Genomic DNA, 19,830 nt, shown 5'->3' on the forward strand with positions numbered 1-19,830 from the left:
TCATAAACATCAATAAAAAGTAAAAATAAACTGGACAGTGGTTGTGCACCCCTTTAATCGGGAGGCAGAGGCAGGCAGATTTCTGTGAGTTTCAGACCAGCCTGGTCTAAGGAGCAAGTTCCAGGATAGTCAGAGCTGTAACACAGAGAAACCCTGCTTAAACAAACAAACATACAAAGTAAGTAAATGAAATCCTTTGAAAAAGAAACAACAAAATTCATTTTTAATGTTTTTAATTCATGTGCCTAGTTCAGCAAGTATGAAAGCCAGGTTTCACATACTCTTTTATAGATGCATGAGACGAAATGTAGATAAGTATTACAAATTACGACACAATTGAGACTTACCACAAAGTACTGTAGGAGCTAGAGAACATGGTTAAGGTTGATTATATTAAATGTCTATCCCTATTACAAAACAAGAAGAGAGACAATTGATGCTAGTCTTTAAACTAAGTTTTCTCAGACTCCTAATTTCTCTGCTCCTCTCCTACACAAAACCTTAGAAATTGTTGGAATACATTGGAAATAGAATTCTTTCTTCAAAAACAGCAATCAGATGACGAGGATGGTACTTCTCTCTACAGGTACAGCCTACTCTTGAGCAGCCTGTAGGCCATGGACAGAGTGACCCCAAAGCCACCGAAAAATGCCAAGGCCCTGTTCGGCTGAGGAAGGGGAGTCAAGTAGGCAATCGTGTGGTAGATCCGAGCACCGACGAAGATTCTGAAGTGCAGGAGGGCTGTCGAGAGATCTGGACCACTCAGGGAGTACAGGAGGCCAATACCAAGAAAGGGAACGATGTTTTCAATATCGTTCAGGTGGGCCCTGTGAGAGATGATAACACAAAGTTCAAAAATCAGTGGGATGCACGTATCCTTCCCTCTCTTCTAAAGCAAAATGATGTCTTGATGGATGTAAGGGTTGGGTGGGTTTCATTTGGTTAGAGCCAAGGTTAGCCGAAGCTGGCCTGAAACTTACTATGTGGCCAGATTCTCCTCACACTCCTAGTGCATCTGTGTCTACTGACAAATGCTACAATTACAGACGTGGATCCACGTACACAGAGCACTGCTACAGGATCGTACATTGCAAAGGAATAATCTCAGTTTTTCTTCCCAGCTGCCCTGCTTCCTTACTAACATGGCTTTTATTTAGAACACCACATTTTGAAAAATCTTTATTTTATCTTGAGATGGCAGTTTACTGTTTCCAGAATATTAAAATGTCATCTATCTAGAAAAACACACACCACTTTTGTAAGTGTGAGATATCATTCTTTCAAATTCAAGTTTTGTTTGATGGAAAATTCTTGTTCCCGAGGAAAGAAAATTCTTTCTCTTATGGTCTTGCTCAAAACTTCCCCTTCCCCTCCCCCTAACTTCAGAGTGATTAGTAGAAATCCCTCTGTACAAATCATCATCAAGTCGCATGCTCTTTTATATCCAGATAAAACCATCCCCCCAGAAATGGGCGAGATTTCAGGCATTCTGTATTCAAACCACAGAAGGAACTAGCAAAGAAAGGGCAAAAGTACAGGTCTACACAGAAGTGACCGGGTTGGGGAGGGAAGATGGGCAGAGAAAGAAAGAGAATATGATTTCTTAGACTCTTGTTTGTGTACTGCCACTAGAAGGAAACCTAAAACACTTTTCAGTCAGAATTTTTTCTGTGGCTTGTGGCACCTTGGTCTTTTCTGACTTGGACTCTTGGTGTGGGACAACTGTATTCTGTCAATTATATTTTAAATAAAAGCTGATTGACCAGTAGACGGGGTGGGATGGGAGGGTGTGTGGAGGGAATGGGAGGAGGGAAGAGAGTGGGAATTTGGACTGGTATTTTTTTAAAAAAAAAAAAACCTGATAAAAATAAATAAATAAATGAGCTGCATAGATTCAACGCCTTAAACAAGAGTAGAAACATATGCGGTATGTCACATGTTTTTTGGGAGTAACCATTTTCTACCCTGATGGATTCCCCTCAGCCCTATGAATGGTACCCCATGCTATGGCCAAGCTTCCTGCCAAGGTTCGGGAGCCACTGCCACAGTTCATTCCCGCAGGTCAGGCTTTCTGGTTTTTAGCATCCGTCTGACCTGGACAACAGTTGCTCTGAGAATTTTAAATGAATTATCAAACAGTGGCCAACTATGCAAGGGGTGGGGGTTAGGGGGCACAGACATATTTCCCCAATGCCCTCTGCTCAGACAGGGTTCTGATTCTAAGCATACAGTAGGGTGTCTGAATTCTCACAGAGTTTTCTAAATTAATATTTTCTCATCACTTCTTCTTCCTCCACAAAATAGTCCAAAATGCTACAGGGATGTACTCCTTATATCCCACCACGCCTTCACAGGTACAGACAACCGCTTCCTGTCATTTCCTGGCCACTACATGTGTGTGGCTCTCACATCTTCTAGGGAGATTTCTGATAGCGTCCCAAGGAAAGGAGGACCATGATAGACATATAAGAAACATCCAGTAGCTGCTTTGTCCAAGAATTGGGGTCACAAAGGATGTCTACTTTAGCCTCTAACCCATAGCTCAGTCTCTTGATGGAATTCTCACATGGGCCCCTCAGGTTCTAGGAACACTCTGGAGGAAGGTGTGTTCTCCGCCCCTGAAGACAGCGTGTTATAGCTTCCTGGCATTTCCCTAAAACTAAACTCAAGTTCTTCAGAACAATTCACTTTACTTTTATAGCCGTCTTGATTCCCTTTTGGGTTTCATTTATCTTGTAGCATTGAGTGTGCATGTGTGGTCTTAAATTCCTCTCAGAATGAGGTGAAATAGGATTAAGTAGATAAATCCGTATACATGTAAAGTGTTTCTAATCAACTCTGGCTTGGGTCTGTGTGGAACTCAAATTACTAACACTAAGTTACATCCCTTGACATGCCAACACTTGCTACTTTAAGCTTGCAGCTATGGTCCTATATGTACATGTACTAATCTTATGACTAATTCAAGAATAGCTTCCATTTCATTGGTAGCACCACTCCGCCATTTGACTATGGAATTAGCAACAGGCTTATAAAGACAGAAAAGGAGATTCTAACAACTTCTAAAATTCGTTTCAAGTGAGTGCTAGTGTTTTATTTAATGAAGGCAATCAGTTCTCAAAAAAAAAAAAAGTTACTGGAAATGTGATCCTTGGCCTTCTGCAAAAGGTTGCCTATTGCTACACTGGAAGTTCAGATTCTGACCACCAGAGGGCGCTGTGCACACTGGTGTTCTGCCTCTCTAGGCACTTAGAGCTAAGGTCAGTGGCATTAAATGTCAGTTACACGTATTTGTAGACTGAGAAGAATATCAGACTAGACTATAGATTTCTCCTCCAAAAGTACCCACAGAAGAATAAAGGTGGCAGATGGGTAAATAACAAAGAGAATCTGATCTCTCAAAATAAAATGTTGTTTTTAAGTTTCGTAGAGGAGGCTCGCATGCTCCTCTCCATCTTGCTAATAATGCCACTGCGATACAGTCGGTGTTTTCTAGTCCTGGCCTGCTGTATGAATAGAACACCACGATTAGCATCAACCGTGCTACTGTTGTTGTCAAAGAGAAACCGAGAAGGAACAGATAAAGACTTAAACGGTTTAACGTCTCCGTGGCGTCTGACACATCGCTCTAATCTGATTCTCTGCCCTCGTAACACTTGACACCGTTTGAGGTTTCCACTTTGATTCTTTTGTCCTGGAACTATTTCTGGTGCACTTTCTTGGCACAACCTGCTTTGACGACTGGCTCACGTAGGAGGACTGAGTTCCCCAGCACAACACCTGCAGAAGCAGAAGCGAGTGTACGGAATGCGCTTAAGAACCCAGCACACACTTCCTCTTCAAAGAAAAACATTCTTCCTTGAGAAATGTCTGCAGTGCACAGTGTAAACTCCCATGCACTTCAATTTCCTCGAGCCCATTTCTGTGCACAGGTTTTCAGTTGATTTGTTGAGGAAATTGAGAGAAGAGCTTACTTTACATCCGATGCAAAATTTGGAAGCAAGCATGAGTGTATGACCCCAGAGGACGATTCAGCTTGAGCCTGTATACGTCCTGGCAGGAGAGAATCTGTAACTATCCCGGGAGGGCTTTCAGACCTTCCCAGAGAAGCGAGCTGGGGTGGCACAGACATGATCCAGAGAGTTTACCTGACCCTATGCACAGAGGGAAAACTCTCTGCTCTCGACTTCTATTTCAGGGTCATTCACATGAAACTGAGGAAATCTATTCACGTATGTGTTACTTTTCTGACTTCACTCTCCATCACAGGACTACAAGGCTGCTTGGTGCCTATAAAACTTCCTTAATCCTTTAACTTTCTATAACATCACTGGCTGGGGTATGGCTCAGATGAGTGATAGATAATAGCAACTGGGAAGACAGCAGGTACCTCTGATAGTCCATGTGTTATAAAAAGGGGGAAGCTATTACTTAAATTTGGCATTGAATATCTGCATAAAATAGTAGCATAACATATGACTTTATGACGAAGATTAAGAAAAAGCACAGTTCCAGGCACATTTGAAACAAAACTGTGAGAATGGAATCCAGCTTCTCTCTCTTCAGTGTTCATTGAACTTGCAATATGTTAAATATAATAGCTATGAAGGAGATACAGAAACAAATCAGCAGAGAGAGACAGAGCTACAAGGCAGCCAAGGCATAAGGGAGAGAACTTACTTCTCTGAAAAGTTTCAACTTTATATTCTAGTTCTTCTACAAAAGCACCTGACCTTCTGTGTGCATGGACGAATGGACGGTCTCAATTTGGGAGAGAGGTGACATGCCTGTGAGAACTGCCTGTCTGCACCTTACCTCCTATCTACTATTATTTCAGGGTATCTCAAAACAAAGCGGAGATTCCAGCCCCAACCAAGTCCATGGAGAATTCTAGCAAAATCGGTGACAGGAGCAGCTATAGCACCACGCGGAGATTTGCTGTTCTTCATGCCATGGAGCACAGGAAACGAATGCTTTCTCCCTTTCTTCTCGGAGTCCTGAGCAAGGCTGGACTCCTTGACCATGGCTCTGGGGTGAGAAATTTCCAGAGGCACAAGCTCACCTTCGCACCCGTTCCACCTTTTCGTCAGTCCGAAGGTACTTCTTGGCATTCTCTCCCTTGCCAAAGGTAGCGCAGTCTTCTGGGTTGGCAAAAATCTATTCCAAATACCAAAAAGGAGAAGAAGAAAAAGCCACTTATGCCAGGGATAGATATATCGCTTGACGATGAGCACAAACCCCCACGTTCAACCATTAGTATCAACTTAACAACAAAAGCAAACCGAAAAAAGAAGCACCAGAATTCCAAATACTGTGAACTGTGAAGGAACAGTGGGCATAGTGACCAATTTGCTAATTTGCCTGTGTGTGTGTGTGTGTGTGTGTGTGTGTGTGTGTGTGTGTGTGCAGGTTTGTATGGGTGCACACATGAGCACAGGAACATATATACTTGGGTGCATGTTCATGTAGAGGCCTTGGATTTTCAAGTTTCATTTCAATTGGAAATTACTGTGAACCTTGTTTTAGAGACAGCCTCTATTAGTAGCCCAACGCTTCCCAGAGTAGGCTAAGTGGCTGCCACGGAACCTCAGAAACCCATCAGCCTCCACCTCCCCATTGGTGAGACTGTAAATGTAGACCACCATATCTGGCATCCCTAACATAAATGCTGAAGATCAAACTCGGGTCCTCACGCTTGCACGGCATGCATCTGACCGACTGAGCGATAACCCAAGCACCAGTAATTGGAGTCTTAATAAAAGAAGCCCAGGCATCCTGGTTGGCCCTTACAGAAAGAAATTATCAACCAATTGATCAAACAGAGGAGGAGCGAGGAGGGGAAGCATGTTCAGACCGAGCCTGAATCTTTATCAACACAAAAATGTTTTCAAATCAGTGTGAATGAAAACTTCAATAAAGGCTAGAATATAAAAATCCTGAAGAGGGACCAGGGAGTTGACTCTGCAGATCAAAGAACTTGTTGCACAGGTCTGATGACTGAGTTCCCATCCCAGAACCCACAGAAGGGAAGAACTGACCCCCAAAATGTTACCTGCACACACAGCACATGCAGAATTTCAATCTTAATCTATCTATCTATCTATCTATCTATCTATCTATCTATCTATCTATCTATCTATCTATCTCTATCTCTCATGCTCACACACACACAAATAATGACAGAATAAATAATTAAAAAAATAGTTACCAAGAGAGTAAAGACATAAGAGACATAATTATCAGCCAGAGCAGACCATCAACATGGTACCCTGGCATCCTTTACAGAGTGACCTTGCCACACCCTCCCTCAAGTGTATCAATGTGCCAGATGCTCGGTTTTCAGCAAGTAATGCCTTTGCCTTCCAAGGCATTCAGAAAAGGCAAGCAGAAGGAAGTGGTGAGGGATGGACTCCTTCCTGTAATGACTATGCTCTTTGAAACTATTGCCCCATTCCTTGAAACTTGAAATGTGCATTTAAGATCATCACTGTTTAATAATTTATAATAAAAAACAGAATGTAAAATATTTTTAACTTTAGCTTGAAAAATATAACTATTATAACATTTTCTTAACATATGAGTATTTATTACAAATGAAGATGTTAAGGAGAATTGCTAAGCAGAGATGTGAGAGTCAGCTCCTGAGGTCAGGTCTGTTGGCCTTGCTCCTCATGATGTCCTCTATATGAGTACCTGGAATGCATTGGATGTGCAACATATGAATTTTGAATAAAGGAATAAACAAACCACAGTGAGAAATATCCAAAGTTGGGGTTTAAGCCAATCTGAATTGGAGAGGGTTGCTGGAAGTGACATCAAGGCCTTCTATATTCCAAGCAAGCACTCTCCCACTGAACTACAGCCTGTTTCTCTGGTGAGTTTTCATCTCAATCCCATCCCTCCTGTCATGCAAGGCCAAGCAAGTACTACCATTGACTGTTGGCTTTGTCCTAAATGCATAAGCTGAAGCCGAATTCCCAGGGTGATGGTGTCTGAAGGTAGGGCCTCTATGGCAACGTAAAGTCATGTGGATGGGCCCCTTGTGAGTGGGATGAGTGCCTTTACAGAAAGACACAGGGCACATCCTCTACTCTCCTCTTTTTCTTTCAACTAACGTGAACACAAGGAGAGGATGGCCCCGGGCAGATCACGAAAGGGTCCCTGGCTAGACATCAGATCTGGCATCTTGATCTCGGGCTTGCCACCCTGCAGAGCCATGAGGAATACATACTTCATAAGCCTCCCCTTCAGTGACACACTGCAGCCATGGACCACAATGACTTGGGCATCTTCTTGTCCCCTCTCTTTCATTTCTCCTAAAGGAGACCAGGCTTCATTTCAACTGAGATTGCTAGTGCTGCCACAAAATGATGAAGGGGTTCAGTACATGTGAGAAACAAAAGAGTGTTCTATCCCATGACCAGCCCGGCAATGGGATTACTATGAGCCAAACCTGAACACTCTGGAAATTTCATTTGCTATGCGAATCACAAAAGGAGATACCCATAAAAAGACAACTATCATGGTTTCATCATGAAAGCAAACGTCTTGTGCCATGAGAAACACCCAGGCCAGACCATTTCAGACTTCATTCACAGCACAACCTGCTACTGACTAAGCATATTTTAAACGGTGCAATAGAAATGAAGAAGGCTGTTCTCCAGAACTTTAACGCATGAAAGTGAGCAGAGCTTGCCTCTGAACTCTTACCTTGTTGGTCAACCTCTGAAACGCAGTTGCCGTGCTCATGAACATCATCTTCATAAGAACGATCGTTGCATAGGAGGAGAAGGCCATAAACACCTCATTGTCCATGAGTTGCTTGAGGTCAGCCATTCTTCAAGTCTCAATCTTTAAATGACTGTAGACAAGAGACAGGGGAAGCAGAAACACCCCAGGTAACTTGATGATCACTTATTGAGCTGATATAACTGCACTAACCACATTGTTCTTTAAATATCAGTATCATGGACTGCTTACAAAGGAAATGATTACATCCTCACAAAGTTTTCAACAAAAAAAAGCAATTTCAATGGTGATTCACTCCTGTATTTCAACTGTTGCTAGACTAGGCAGGAGGATTGCTCTGAGTTTAAGGCAACCATATGCTCCACAGTAAGCTTCAAGTCAGCCTGGGCTACATGGCAAACTCTTGTCTTAAACAATTTAATTCATCAATTCAAAGCAAATATAATTCTAGAATAAATTGTATAATGATTTCTCTAGTTCAGTATCATTAAAGATGAAGATACCCAGAAAATGCTAAAGGGAAGTATAAGAGGTATTAGAGCAAAAAAACAATCAAAATGCCCCAAACATGAAATAAAATAGAGATTTGTATCAGGAAGAACGAAGGGTTCAAAGAATAGTGCAGAGGTCATGGCAGGATCTTCAAAAGCACCAAGCTCCAGCCACAGCAGTACTGCCATGTTACTGGGAATGCCTAAATTTTTAATGCATAACCTGGGCTAGAAACCTAGCTCACTGCTCTCTATCCTTTCAGTCATGTCCAACCTCCCAGGAACCCAAAACTTGAATTCAAGTCCCAGAGTTTGGTTCCTGACCTTGCTTGAGGAATAAAAGTTCTCTGAGACTTTAGACCTCCATCTATAAAATAGGAATACTAGTAGTCTCTAACAATACTTACCATCATGTTTAAACAAGGCAAGCATTGGAAATGCATGCAAAAGTAACCAACTGTAGCAGGGGAGGCCATCCATACTTTATTAGTTTATTCTTCATTTATCTGCTCATTTGGGAGGCATGTTTCTTAGGTATCTCAGAGTGGCCTCTACCTGGCTATAGACAGAGAGTAAATTTGAATTCTTGATCCTCAAGTCTCTGCCTCCCAAGTACTGAAACTACAGGCTTGTGTCACAAAACCTGGCTTAATAAACTTCACCAGACCCTTGCCAGTATAGCAGCAGTCCTGGTGGAAGAAGAAAGATATCCCAGTTCAAGACCCACAAGCCCACAGCAAGGAAACTGTGCATGTGGAAAGATGAACCAGGAAAAGGAGAATGGCCTAGGGCCATTATTAGGGGTCAGTTATAAGTGGTATAGGGTTGGAGGTAGAAGTGAAGTAGGCTCATGGATCTCTCTTGAAAAAAAGGAGGGAGAATGGATGGGTTGAGATAATAGGTAGATTAGTATCTTACTCACACTAATAATAATAGTGAGTAATAGTGAGTTTACTTGTGAGTTATTATTTATAGAAAATTTACATTGGTATAGATTCTTGTATATTGATACAAATTCAAATTACATTTGTGATAATGAATATGCTCCTATTTACGTTTACAATATTTGTGTGCCTATGCAAAGTTATTTTTTAATATCATATGCATGCATGTTTCTACCTCTGCTTAAGGTGACCTATATAGAGATGCAATTCTAGGATATATTTATCATATTGCACTATACATTTCTACCTCTGATCAAGATACTTATATATTGCTTACATTTGAAGTTCATTGTCCTCATTTGCGTCACATTTGTTTAAAGATTAAGTTTTTAATATGAAGCCTTAATCTTTAAGCTATATAGGTAATAATAATTGCGGGTAATAGTCATCCATGTTTTTCATACTTATAGTTAGACTAATTAAGTTCATTAGATGCATAGATTACATTCCACATAGATAGGTAATCTTCAAACACTTCAAAAAACTGTAGAATATGACATTTAAATAACTTAGAATTCTATTGACATGAGACATGATTGCTCCTGGCAGCACCAATCTATTCCCAAGAGAATGTTAAGCACTCAAGACACTCCACTTGGAAATTGTTTTCTTCTTGGCAAACTGGCCTTTGGGCAAAGAACTGTCCACGCCTCAACCACTGACAAAATGCATGGTGTCCAGAGTGGACAAGCAGGATACAAGCAAAAGACTGACAAACCTTGCCAAGACAGGCTAAGACAGTTTTTCAAATTTTCCTGCCTCTGAAAATGGTCTGTCGGACACTCTAGGCCTTAGCCAAAGTTGGTTGCCCCAACGTTGCAAATGAGACTTTGAGTGATTGCCCATGTAGCAAGTTGTCTCTGTCATTTCTTGTACTTTTTAGGAAGTTCCTGATTGCACTTCATGTTTACTCAAGTAATATTATTTTCCTTCTCAAGTCTCTGATGGGGGTTGAAGACTAGATATTCATAGTTACTTTACTCTCATGACTTAGCCAAGCCGTTTTTAATATAAGACTTAGACTCCTTAGGATAGGATAACTATTGAAACATTTAGCATGTTTCTTGTTTGATGCTGTTCATGCCGGTTGTAATTCTAATTTTTATGTATGTTTTTGCCTCTTCTTTTCCCTGGACAACACTTGATATTTATTCTTATTGTATATAGTTTTGTATTAGGCCTAGAACTCTCTCATTTCGACAAAAGGGGGAGGTGCTGTGGAAACTCCTTCAGGCAATAGCCTTTAAGATGCCCACTTTGGGCATCGTCTCATGTACTATAAATGCAGACAAAAAATGTGCACAGACCTCTTGGCTGCTGGATTTGGTTCCAGTTACCAACACATGCAGAGGACTATGGATCACTCCTTTTTCTGTGAGTTTATCCCAAATTAAATAAGCCGTTGTTATATTCCATTTTTTTTGTGAAGCTCTTTTGCCAACACAGGACAGATCAGATCATTTCTCATTCTATATTCACATCCATCTAAAAAGTTGTCAAGGGGAAACCGAAGGGCTAGCAGGATGGCTAACCATGGAGAGGTGCCTGCAGCTGAGCATGGCAACCTGAGTGCAAACCCCAGAACCCATATGGTGGAAGGAGAGAATCAATTCCTGAAAGTTGTCAAACACATGCATACACACCAAGAAGTGCAAGCACACACATGGGCACACACTAAACAAACAAAGTAAATAATAAACTGAAGTATCCTGGGGTTAAAGATATGCTGTGCCCAGGAGAAATGGCACAGACAGTAACTAGGGTTAGGCTTAACAACTGAGTTCCCCACCCTTTTTGGTAGCCTCTGACCCTGACATCAGCCTTTATGCCCTCCTTGCAGTATTTATTTGCTCTCACACTCACCTTAGGCAGCATTGAATCTTCTTGGCTGCTCCATGATATCCATTCATGCCCTTTTACTCCTTTCTGTAGCTTTCTAGCTTAACCTCCAGAAGCTTTTTCCATTTGACTATAGTCTATGAAGCTACATCTGTCTTCTATTTGCTGCTAGTCAGTTGTTCATGTGTTGCTGAAGAATGTAATCAAAAGCATCTCCACTAATACTTAGTTTTGTAAGACTCTATTGTATCCAGCAATACCTCAGACTTTACTGCAAAACCCTACATGATGTTTGTGAGCATACTGTAATCTGTTTCATAGGAACAGAATACAGACGGGGGTTGAGGTACAAACCCCGGTCTCTGACATCTCATTCCACATGTTAAAACATTGTGCTGACTCCTTGGGGACAATTGCTGCATTTCCTTTCAACCTCTTGATTCTGTTTAATCATATATAATTCAACTAAACCTTGGATGTCTACTAGTAGCTGACCCTAGCAGACATATCTCCCATCCCTTACATCCCTCCTTCTTTTTGGTTATGCCATATGCCAGGTGCTTTGTTATATTACAAATAATAAAACTGAAGCTTCCTTAAAAAAAAACTCTGAAATTTTCTTAAGATAAAAACAATGTGCCTTGCATGTAATCTAGCAGAAACTACACATCATCCCCAGGGGTCCTGTTCAGAAGCTTCCTGAGAGTACCATAGTCACAGATGTTCAAATGTCTTCTACCACATTGCCGATGCACACCTCCCAGACAACTTCCAATACTTTAAATCATATGTGCTGGACAGTTTTTATCGCAGGCTTAACAAAACCTAAATTCATCGGGAAGAGGGAACCTCAACTAAAAGATTGCCACAATCAAATTGGCTTGCAGCCACATCCATGAGAAACTGTTGGTTGACGTCAGAGGTCCCAGCCCACTATATAGGCAGCACCATCCCTAGGCAGGTAGGCCTGTGCTGAATAAGAAAGCTATGAGAGAGAGAGAGAGAGAGAGAGAGAGAGAGAGAGAGAGAGAGAGAGAGAGAGAGAGAGAGAGAGAGAGAAATCTTTATGGTTTAGGCTTCAGTTCCTGTCCTGATTTGCCTCAATGATAGACTGTGTGGCCTGGAAGTGTAAGCTAAGTAAACCCTGTCCTTCTTAACTGACTTTTGGTCGGGATGACCTATGACAGCGAAAGAGTGGAGCTTGGACATCATCTCATCTCCATCTTCCATACCCAACGCCGCATGCAGCACACAAACAGCTGCACAGCACCGTTCAGAAGTCAGTGAGAAGAAAAACTTCTGCACACGCTCAGCACAGACACACTTTCTTCTGTTGTTTTTTTTTTTATCTACAGTTGGATGAAGTTCACAAAATAATGGGCTCACTATTCTCTAAATTGTTTTTAAATTCCATATATGACAGTAAATTAATCCACTTCCATGAGTTCATGGTCTTGAAAGCATAGTGTGTTATCTCAGTGCGAGATAATACTCTCAGTAGTTTTTAATATAGCTGCTATTGCTCTGGTATTGGGGGAATAAAAGTCATGGTAAAATGCCCTATCCTTCAGAGCTCCTGCAAAGTTAATTAGCTTAATAAAGAATCCCTATGGTCCATGCCTCGGAACAGAGATTTGAAAAAATACAACAAAAACTTTGAATTTAAAAAAAAAAACGCAGGAAGTTTATCAAGTAGAAAATTCTGCTATTTAATAACCTTCAAAATAAAAGTCTGTGTGATTGTTCCCAGAACAAAATGTTTTTAGGGCTGGAACAACAAGTCAGGAAGGTTTTGTTGGTGGTGGTTATTTTTTTGTTGTTCAGCATGGTGGAGAAAAAGAGAAAAACCAGGAACTTTCTAGAACTGTCAGTGGGAAAAATACAAAGGCATTAGCAGGTGGAAAGAAAGGGAGATGGAGGTTTTCTGCAGCTGCAAACAATAAACAAGGAGCTGATAAAAAGTGGAGTTGCTAGGTTGTCAGGAATGTGGGCGAACTCCTCAAGCCTGTGATTCTGGGACACTGGCCAGTACCAAGTCCCTGTCACACTATACACCACGGGACCATGAGCCTCCTCTCTCAGGCATCTTCCACTTCCTAGGGATGTGGGGGAGGGGATGAAGAGTAATGCTAAGAACATTAACAAATAGGAAACACTGACAACATGGAGGAAAACAATAGAACTCTGCTTTTTTTTTCCTTCTGTCATGAGCCTGCGTACCCCTAATTGAAACCAGAATAATGGCAAGGCTGTGTAGTGACAAAAATATGTCCACTGAAAGCTGATTGTCAGGGAGGGTGTCCATGGGGGTAGAGGTGACTAAATAAATAAATAAATAAATAAATAAATAAATACAGCTTCTCATTTGCATAGGGACGATGCCACAATTGGTGCAAATACAGTCCTTAACTTGCATGCATGCCTGCTATGGTCCATGCCAAGATTCCCTTTCTGAATTACTTTGTAAGCTGGAATAGAGACACCTTCCTGCATTGCTTCCTGCTGTGACAGCATCAAAAGCCTTTTTGTGAGTAGCTTTTTATCATCTACCTTGTGTGTGTGGTCTTTTGAAACAGAGCCTCCCAATACAGCCCAGACTAGCCTCAAACTCTCTACACTCCTACCTCGGCCTCCCAAGTGATGGAATTATAAGCTTCTAGACTATCTGTGATGTTCATCATTAGCACAGTGGGTCTGCCTACGAAGCCAACGGAAGACCACAGAGTCCTAGGGTACCAGGAACCATGGTAATAACCATGAGAGGCAGCTGGGCAAGAAACAGTGTAGGGTAGAAGTAACAATGACAATAAGGGCCAACGGTAGAAACTCTGATCCCTGATCCCAGAAAGACTTGTCAGAATGCTAGACTTCCAGTCCCAAGCCCAGGAACTAGAACACCGGTCACTGTCAAGGCTAAGGATCCTGTACGCCTGTCACTGCAAGGCTGAGAGGACCGGAACTTGAGGCCCATAGAAGAACAGCAACACTACCTTCTGCGGCCTGCTCAGGTTGCTGTCACTTATCTCACTGCTCCCTGAAGCTGAGAATGGTGAAAGCTACCAATTGCCAAGCCTGGAGGTGTTGATGGTTGCACCTTTAACTCAAGAGTCTAAAACTGTGGGACTCTGCTTTCCAAACTGTTTGTAGCCACGAGCCTCCAGGTCTGCTAGTCCAGCCTCTAAACCCCAGGCCCTCTCTAGGGACCACCACCACTACACAAGATTCACTTCATTTACCCAGGATTCCTGTTGGGAGAGAACAAAGGGACACCAGCCAGCTGACTAGAAACGAATGGCTAGGGATGAAAGACCACACACAACACAGTGAAGACTTTTGTCCACTTTAGGGTAGTAATAAAGTCAGGTGGTACAGTGGAGGCATGAGTCTGGGGCCCAGTTTTCTCAACCTATCATTTCCGGGCTCCTTACAGTGATAGGAATTATGGAGTTCCACGTTAGGAACTGTGAAGAAACTGCTCTCCTGGAAGATTCTCTTTAACTCCCATCGCCATGTTTCACCCTGTTTCACAGACAAGATGCCCTCTCCAGTTGAAGAGCACTCCTTTCCCTTCATGGGCCCTTGGCCAAGAAGAGCAAAGTTCCTTTCTTCTCACAACTATTTAGCTCTCCTGCCTCAGTGTTATGAAACAGAGAAAATCTGGGCACACGGCCACAAGGCCATGACTCTTCAATTTTGAACCTCCAGAATGCTGCAGGCTCATTGTGGGATAACAGAAAAGAGGATTGCAAGAGCCACGCCGCTGCTGGTGGGCTCTACAATGTCCTGAAGGGATTGAGATGGCCAAAGCCTCCTCAGCTTGCTGAGAGGCCTCATTGAAAGAGAACGTAGGAGCCCAAAGAACGGTGGCTTACAGGGGAGCGTGAGATGCAAGGGATGACTACGTGAGAGGGTAGTTGTGGGGCTGGAATGCATGTTGAGGGAAGGTGGACGTGGGATAAATGAATATGGGATTGGATTTCGGAGTGGACAAGGGTCCGGGGTGGGTTTGAAAGAGAGAGGTAGGTTAGGGGATAAGTAATGAAATAGATATGGAGGAGGATATGAGGGAGAGGGTGCTATGGGGAATCATGTTTCTTGGAGACCCTGGGGAGTCAGGTGTTCTTTGGAGACCATGTTGACTTTCCTCTCAAACTTCAGGAATTACCAAAAACGACTTCCTAAAAATATTTGTCCATCACAGAGTAAGACTCAAGTCGGGACCAAATTTGTCATATGTAAAAATAGTCAAATATTGCCAGCACACGTCTGTCCTCTTGATTTGGAATAAACCAAGAACAGCAGAAGCAATACTGCCCTAACTCACTGGAAGAGGCACTTCCTGGAAAACATGCTCCAGCATGGCTCCTGAACACTGTAGACTCACAGACCCTCAGCCGGGACTCTTTCTTACAAAGTAGCTTAGTTGGCATCCTCCGGCACTTAGAGGAAAAGTGGGAAGGAAAAAACAAGTGATCAGAGTCCCGGGAATTCCCCCAGAACACCTGAACCCAACAGACTGGAAGACCCAGGCACCTCCACTACTGCCCCAGTCCACCCAGAGCAACACAGGCTGCAGCCCAAAGCAGACGCTCCTGTCCTTTCCTTTTTCTCCAGACTGGAGAGGAGAAGGGGGAGGTTGGCCCCTGACTTAAGCCCCCCAAAGGCTGCTCCCTCAGCTCTCTGGTCCTCTGCCTACAGTACCACAATAGCTTGACCTGCCAAGTCTTTGCAAAGCATCTGACAACAGTATTATCTTAAAGACTTTTCGAAGCATCTCTTGCCTACCAAAGGTGAATCTAGAAAAGCAAGCAGCCTTTCCGCAAGCGCAAAGGCCTTCATGTCTGAGTCACAGGAGACACTGAAGGGTTTTACACAATACGAACGGGCAGAAGTTGCTGAAGCCACAGTGGCTTCTCATCTTGCTACAACTCGCATGTACTTTTCCCTCCCCTCAAGATCAAATGGCCCTTTCAAAAAAGGGCTTGAAAATAAGAAGAAAGCTATCTCTTAAGCACGAAACGACATGTGCTTGCAAGTTTCTTCTTGAAGTTTGAGAAACAGAAAGTAATGCAGAAAAAGAAAGGCACAATTCTCTTCTAGAACGGGCCACCAAAGGAGACACTTAAGCAGCGAAAGGAAACAAAGATTTGTCAGACAGGCACGGCCATCCTCTTGCCTTACACCTGCCCCGCACCGGCCCCTTGCACCCACCACCCTCTCCTTGCCTGCAAGCAGCACTGCGGCCGCGCAGCACCCAGGCTGTGCACCCACCTGATCCCTGGAGAAACACTGCAAGCTGTGGGGCCAAGCTAGCACACCTCGGGGACTTTTCACCTAGAAGGCTGGAACTGGCACTGCGGCTTTTCAGGCTTTTCTTTAATTACGGACCTCCGGAGCTCGCCAAGCCCCGCCCCCGAATCACCCGCCGTCCGGCCACCGCCCACCCGGAAGAAGCCTGAATTCAGCTCTGCTGCAGGCCAGGACCCGGCTCAGCCAAGGACCTTTGCAATTCTGTTGTGGTTCAGGAGCAAGAGAAATAGGAAGGCTGCTAACTTTTATGTCGCTGGAAGCAAAAGACCTTAAGTGTTGCATGTGGAAAACTTAAAAACAAAACTTTTGGGAAGTTTAAAACTCGGGGCAGGAGTCTATTGCTGTGACATCTTTGTCCCCTCCTTCAGGGTGCAAAGTGGAACCAGAGAAATTCTGAGTCTGTTAGGCAATTAACGTTGCGTGTTTTCCACAGTGACTTTTAGAAAAGTGTCGCAAGAAGGCAGGGTTGTTAGGGCAACATCAAAGCTATTGCACACAGCCCCACCAGAGCGGCCAAGAACAGTTCTGAAGGCTTCTCTGACAAGTTCCAAGTGTTGTATGTTCCCGTCTGTACAATTTCACTCATGGATATATATACACCATTTCACACCTGTACCCCACACTGCTCTGGGAATCTTTTTTCCTTTCTTTTTTATTTCTCCTCTTTCCCCTCCTCCTCTTCCTCCTCCTCCTCCTTCTCCTCCTCCTCCTCTTCCTCCTCCTCTTCCTCCTCCTCATTTTCATTTTTCTTCTTCTTTAGTATGTACCACTTAATTTCTGGTCGACTTTTGTCTGTTTGCCTCTTCAGTTTGGTTTTGTTTGTTTTAGGGAGGATTTTGCTACTTAGCCCAGTCTGGAACTTGCTGTATACACTAAGGCTAGACTCAAACTTGTGACCATTCCTGCCTCAGTCCCTGAGTACTGAGATTTGCACCACCAAGACTTGCTCTCTTTTTTACTTTAAAGGTTTAATAGACAATTCTATGTTCTACCCCCTTCTTAAACCAAAAAGAAATCAGAGGTACCTTGCTTTCTGTAGTTGGGCCTGACAATGGTTTCTTCAGAGACCATCAGAAAAGAGTGTACGGTTTCACTTTTAAATTCACTTGAAAAATTGGCTTAGTTAGCTCTTCCTCTCTGGAACCCGGCTGGAACACCGACTACAATGGAAAGGAACTTGAGAGGAGGTGCAGCCATCTTGAATTCCCCTGTGAAACTTGAGTACTCCAGGACTTAAAGAGAACGTCATTTATGCCAAGGAAGATGGCACAAATCCTGCAGATAAGATCATAGAGGAGGAAGTATACGGGAGAGTTCTTGACTTCATAATCTTATATTCAGAAAGCCAATAAAGGGTCAATACCATGCTTTTATAGAGGAAAAGCAACCAGATTCATCTAATTGAAATGTGTCCAAGCTATCAGCTAATTAAGCAACAAATGTAGGGCTTGTGTTATAATGTCTTAGCAAATATGGGCTGTCTGGTAAATACGATTGTATGTATGTACATAGCAGAAAGACCACAATATGTATGTTGCTCTGGTGTAATATGAGCATTTGCTCGGAATAGACAAATTCAGTAAAAATTTATTAAGTGAATCCAGCACATTTGGTTTGAAAATAAAATTTATAACTAAAGGAAGTTTATACTACAGAAAAGGCCCCAAAAAATTAAGCTGCCATTGAACTTTGAAATAAAAGATCTGAATATAGGGTTAATAACTGAGCATGAAGTAGAAATGAGACAGGAAAGGCATGAAAGAACGGATACTTTGCACTCATGTTCCTGTGACTACAGTAAGGTAGGAAACCATGGCTTTGGCCAGCAGTCCCCAGCAGGCCGGTTAAGAACATTGAGATTCACACAGTGTGGCCACTCTAAGAAGAGGAGCAGATAAAGGGGTGTAGGAACCCCAAATCTATGTCCAGGGCATGAGCTGTAGGTTTAAGTGGAAGAAGAAATGGGTCAAGGGAGAGGTATACATAACGTAGCAGTCTGATCAAAATGTGGTCTTGCTCAAGTTGGTCCTGTTCAGGTCTGGTCCCACAAGGTGATCAGAAGATGGTTTTCTTATCACTTGAGTGGGCCAGGTAGTTTACAGGAAGTGATTGCTTCTGCTACAGGATGCAGACTTTCTTTCAGGGATAATGCAGTATCTGGATAGAGGGTCCTCTGTGCTGGAATCAAGGCAGCGGCAGACTTAAAACAATGTCTGATCTCTGTGCTTTCAGGCTTACAGGAGGATGGGGCAGGCTAGGCAGCTACTACTTGAGAGAATAACGTGCTGATCTGCCAAGACAAGCAGGCGTCCCAGAGAAAAGGGGACAGGCACAAAAACATAGCAGAGACACCAGGCTTTTATCCTGTGTTTAGCTGATGCCTGGGGCCCAGGTGAGGAGCAAGCACAGCTTTGGGTGCCTCTTGCATTCCTGGTGTGCTCTCACACGATTAAAGAGAAGGATTGCTGTTTCACTTGTCTTAGTCCGAGTGAAAAAAAAAAAAGATTCTGGTTTTCAACCTTTTCCCTTACCACCCTTTTAATATTAGGATAAACCTTTCAAAAAAAAAAACTCACTCCAAACTTCAAGACAAATAGTCCTGCAGTAAATATTACAACAGTTTCAAAAGCCCTTGATTTGGAGGTGGAGCGAGCAAAGATCATTCTGCAAAACATATCTGCTGTAATAAAAAGAAAAATCCCTAGCAGGAAAAGACAGAGGTAGAGCTACCAGGACAAAGCACTAGGCTCCTAGCACTCCCAACGTTTTTGCACACAACGGGAAAACAAGAGACGGGCTTGCCAGCAATGCAAGACTAGGCCTCCTGCAAATGCGTGGAAAACGGGTTTCTATCACCCTTTTCAATTGCCTTGGATCTTTGTTTTTCCTTAAGTCAGCAAGAATCTCCGCCAACTTACACCCCACTACTTAAGAATATCCACTTAGAGATTTGAATAAACAAGCATGCCTTAAACTCAAGGAAAGCAAAAATGTGAATTTAATATAAGCGGTATTCCAAATGTGCAAATGTTGCTATAGGATTACATTGAACTGCCATTGGCAGCACTGAGGATCTAGCCCAGGGCCTCGTGCATGCAAGGTATTATTCTACCATACTATATCCATGCCCCAGCCTTTAATTTTTTTTAACTTTTTATTGATACTTTGCGGATTTCACACCATGCATCTAGATCCCATTGATGTCCCTGTCCCTTCATATCTACCCTCTGCCCTTGCAACCTTACCCCCACTTCCAAGAAAATAAAATAAAATTTAAAAGAAAAAGAAAAATCTCATCATGGAAGCTATAGTGTGACATAGTAAGTCACACAGTATACCTGTTAGCCCTTACATCTTTATTTGCAAGTGTTCATTGCAATGAGTCATGGTCTTGTTATAGGATTCTGGTTTCTGCTATACTATCAATACCGGGCCCTCACTGAGACACCTCTTGAATATCCTACCGTTGTCTGTTCCATGGAGATCCTGAAGCTTTG

At 42.8% G+C, this 19,830-nt stretch overlaps 1 protein-coding gene across 1 annotated transcript; it reads right to left on the reverse strand.

Moving 5' to 3' along the window:
• Window positions 1–216: 216 nt before the first annotated feature.
• On the reverse strand, window positions 217–16,410 carry Mgst1 (microsomal glutathione S-transferase 1). The gene is made up of 4 exons (XM_075982457.1): window positions 16,295–16,410; window positions 7,711–7,861; window positions 5,063–5,157; window positions 217–827 (listed from the first exon to the last, which is right to left on the reverse strand). Exons 2-4 carry the CDS (start codon window positions 7,834–7,836, stop codon window positions 581–583), a joined length of 468 nt encoding a protein of 155 aa, XP_075838572.1. The 5' UTR covers window positions 7,837–7,861; window positions 16,295–16,410; the 3' UTR covers window positions 217–580.
• Between the last annotated feature and the right edge of the window lie 3,420 nt (window positions 16,411–19,830).

This window comes from Microtus pennsylvanicus, chromosome 8 (assembly GCF_037038515.1).
Source record: "Microtus pennsylvanicus isolate mMicPen1 chromosome 8, mMicPen1.hap1, whole genome shotgun sequence".
Classification (NCBI taxonomy): Eukaryota; Metazoa; Chordata; class Mammalia; order Rodentia; family Cricetidae; genus Microtus; species Microtus pennsylvanicus.

What these genes read in the sequence shown, in the direction of transcription:
- Mgst1 (XM_075982457.1), bottom strand. Translation starts at nt 7,836, where the DNA reads ATGGCTGACCTCAAGCAACTCATGGACAATGAGGTGTTTATGGCCTTC. An exon ending in TTCAGAGGTTGACCAACAAG is followed by an intron (nt 5,158 to 7,710) that starts GTAAGAGTTCAG and finishes TATTTGGAATAG; the next exon opens with ATTTTTGCCAACCCAGAAGA. An exon ending in AAGGTGGAACGGGTGCGAAG is followed by an intron (nt 828 to 5,062) that starts GTGAGCTTGTGC and finishes CATCTCTCACAG; the next exon opens with GGCCCACCTGAACGATATTG.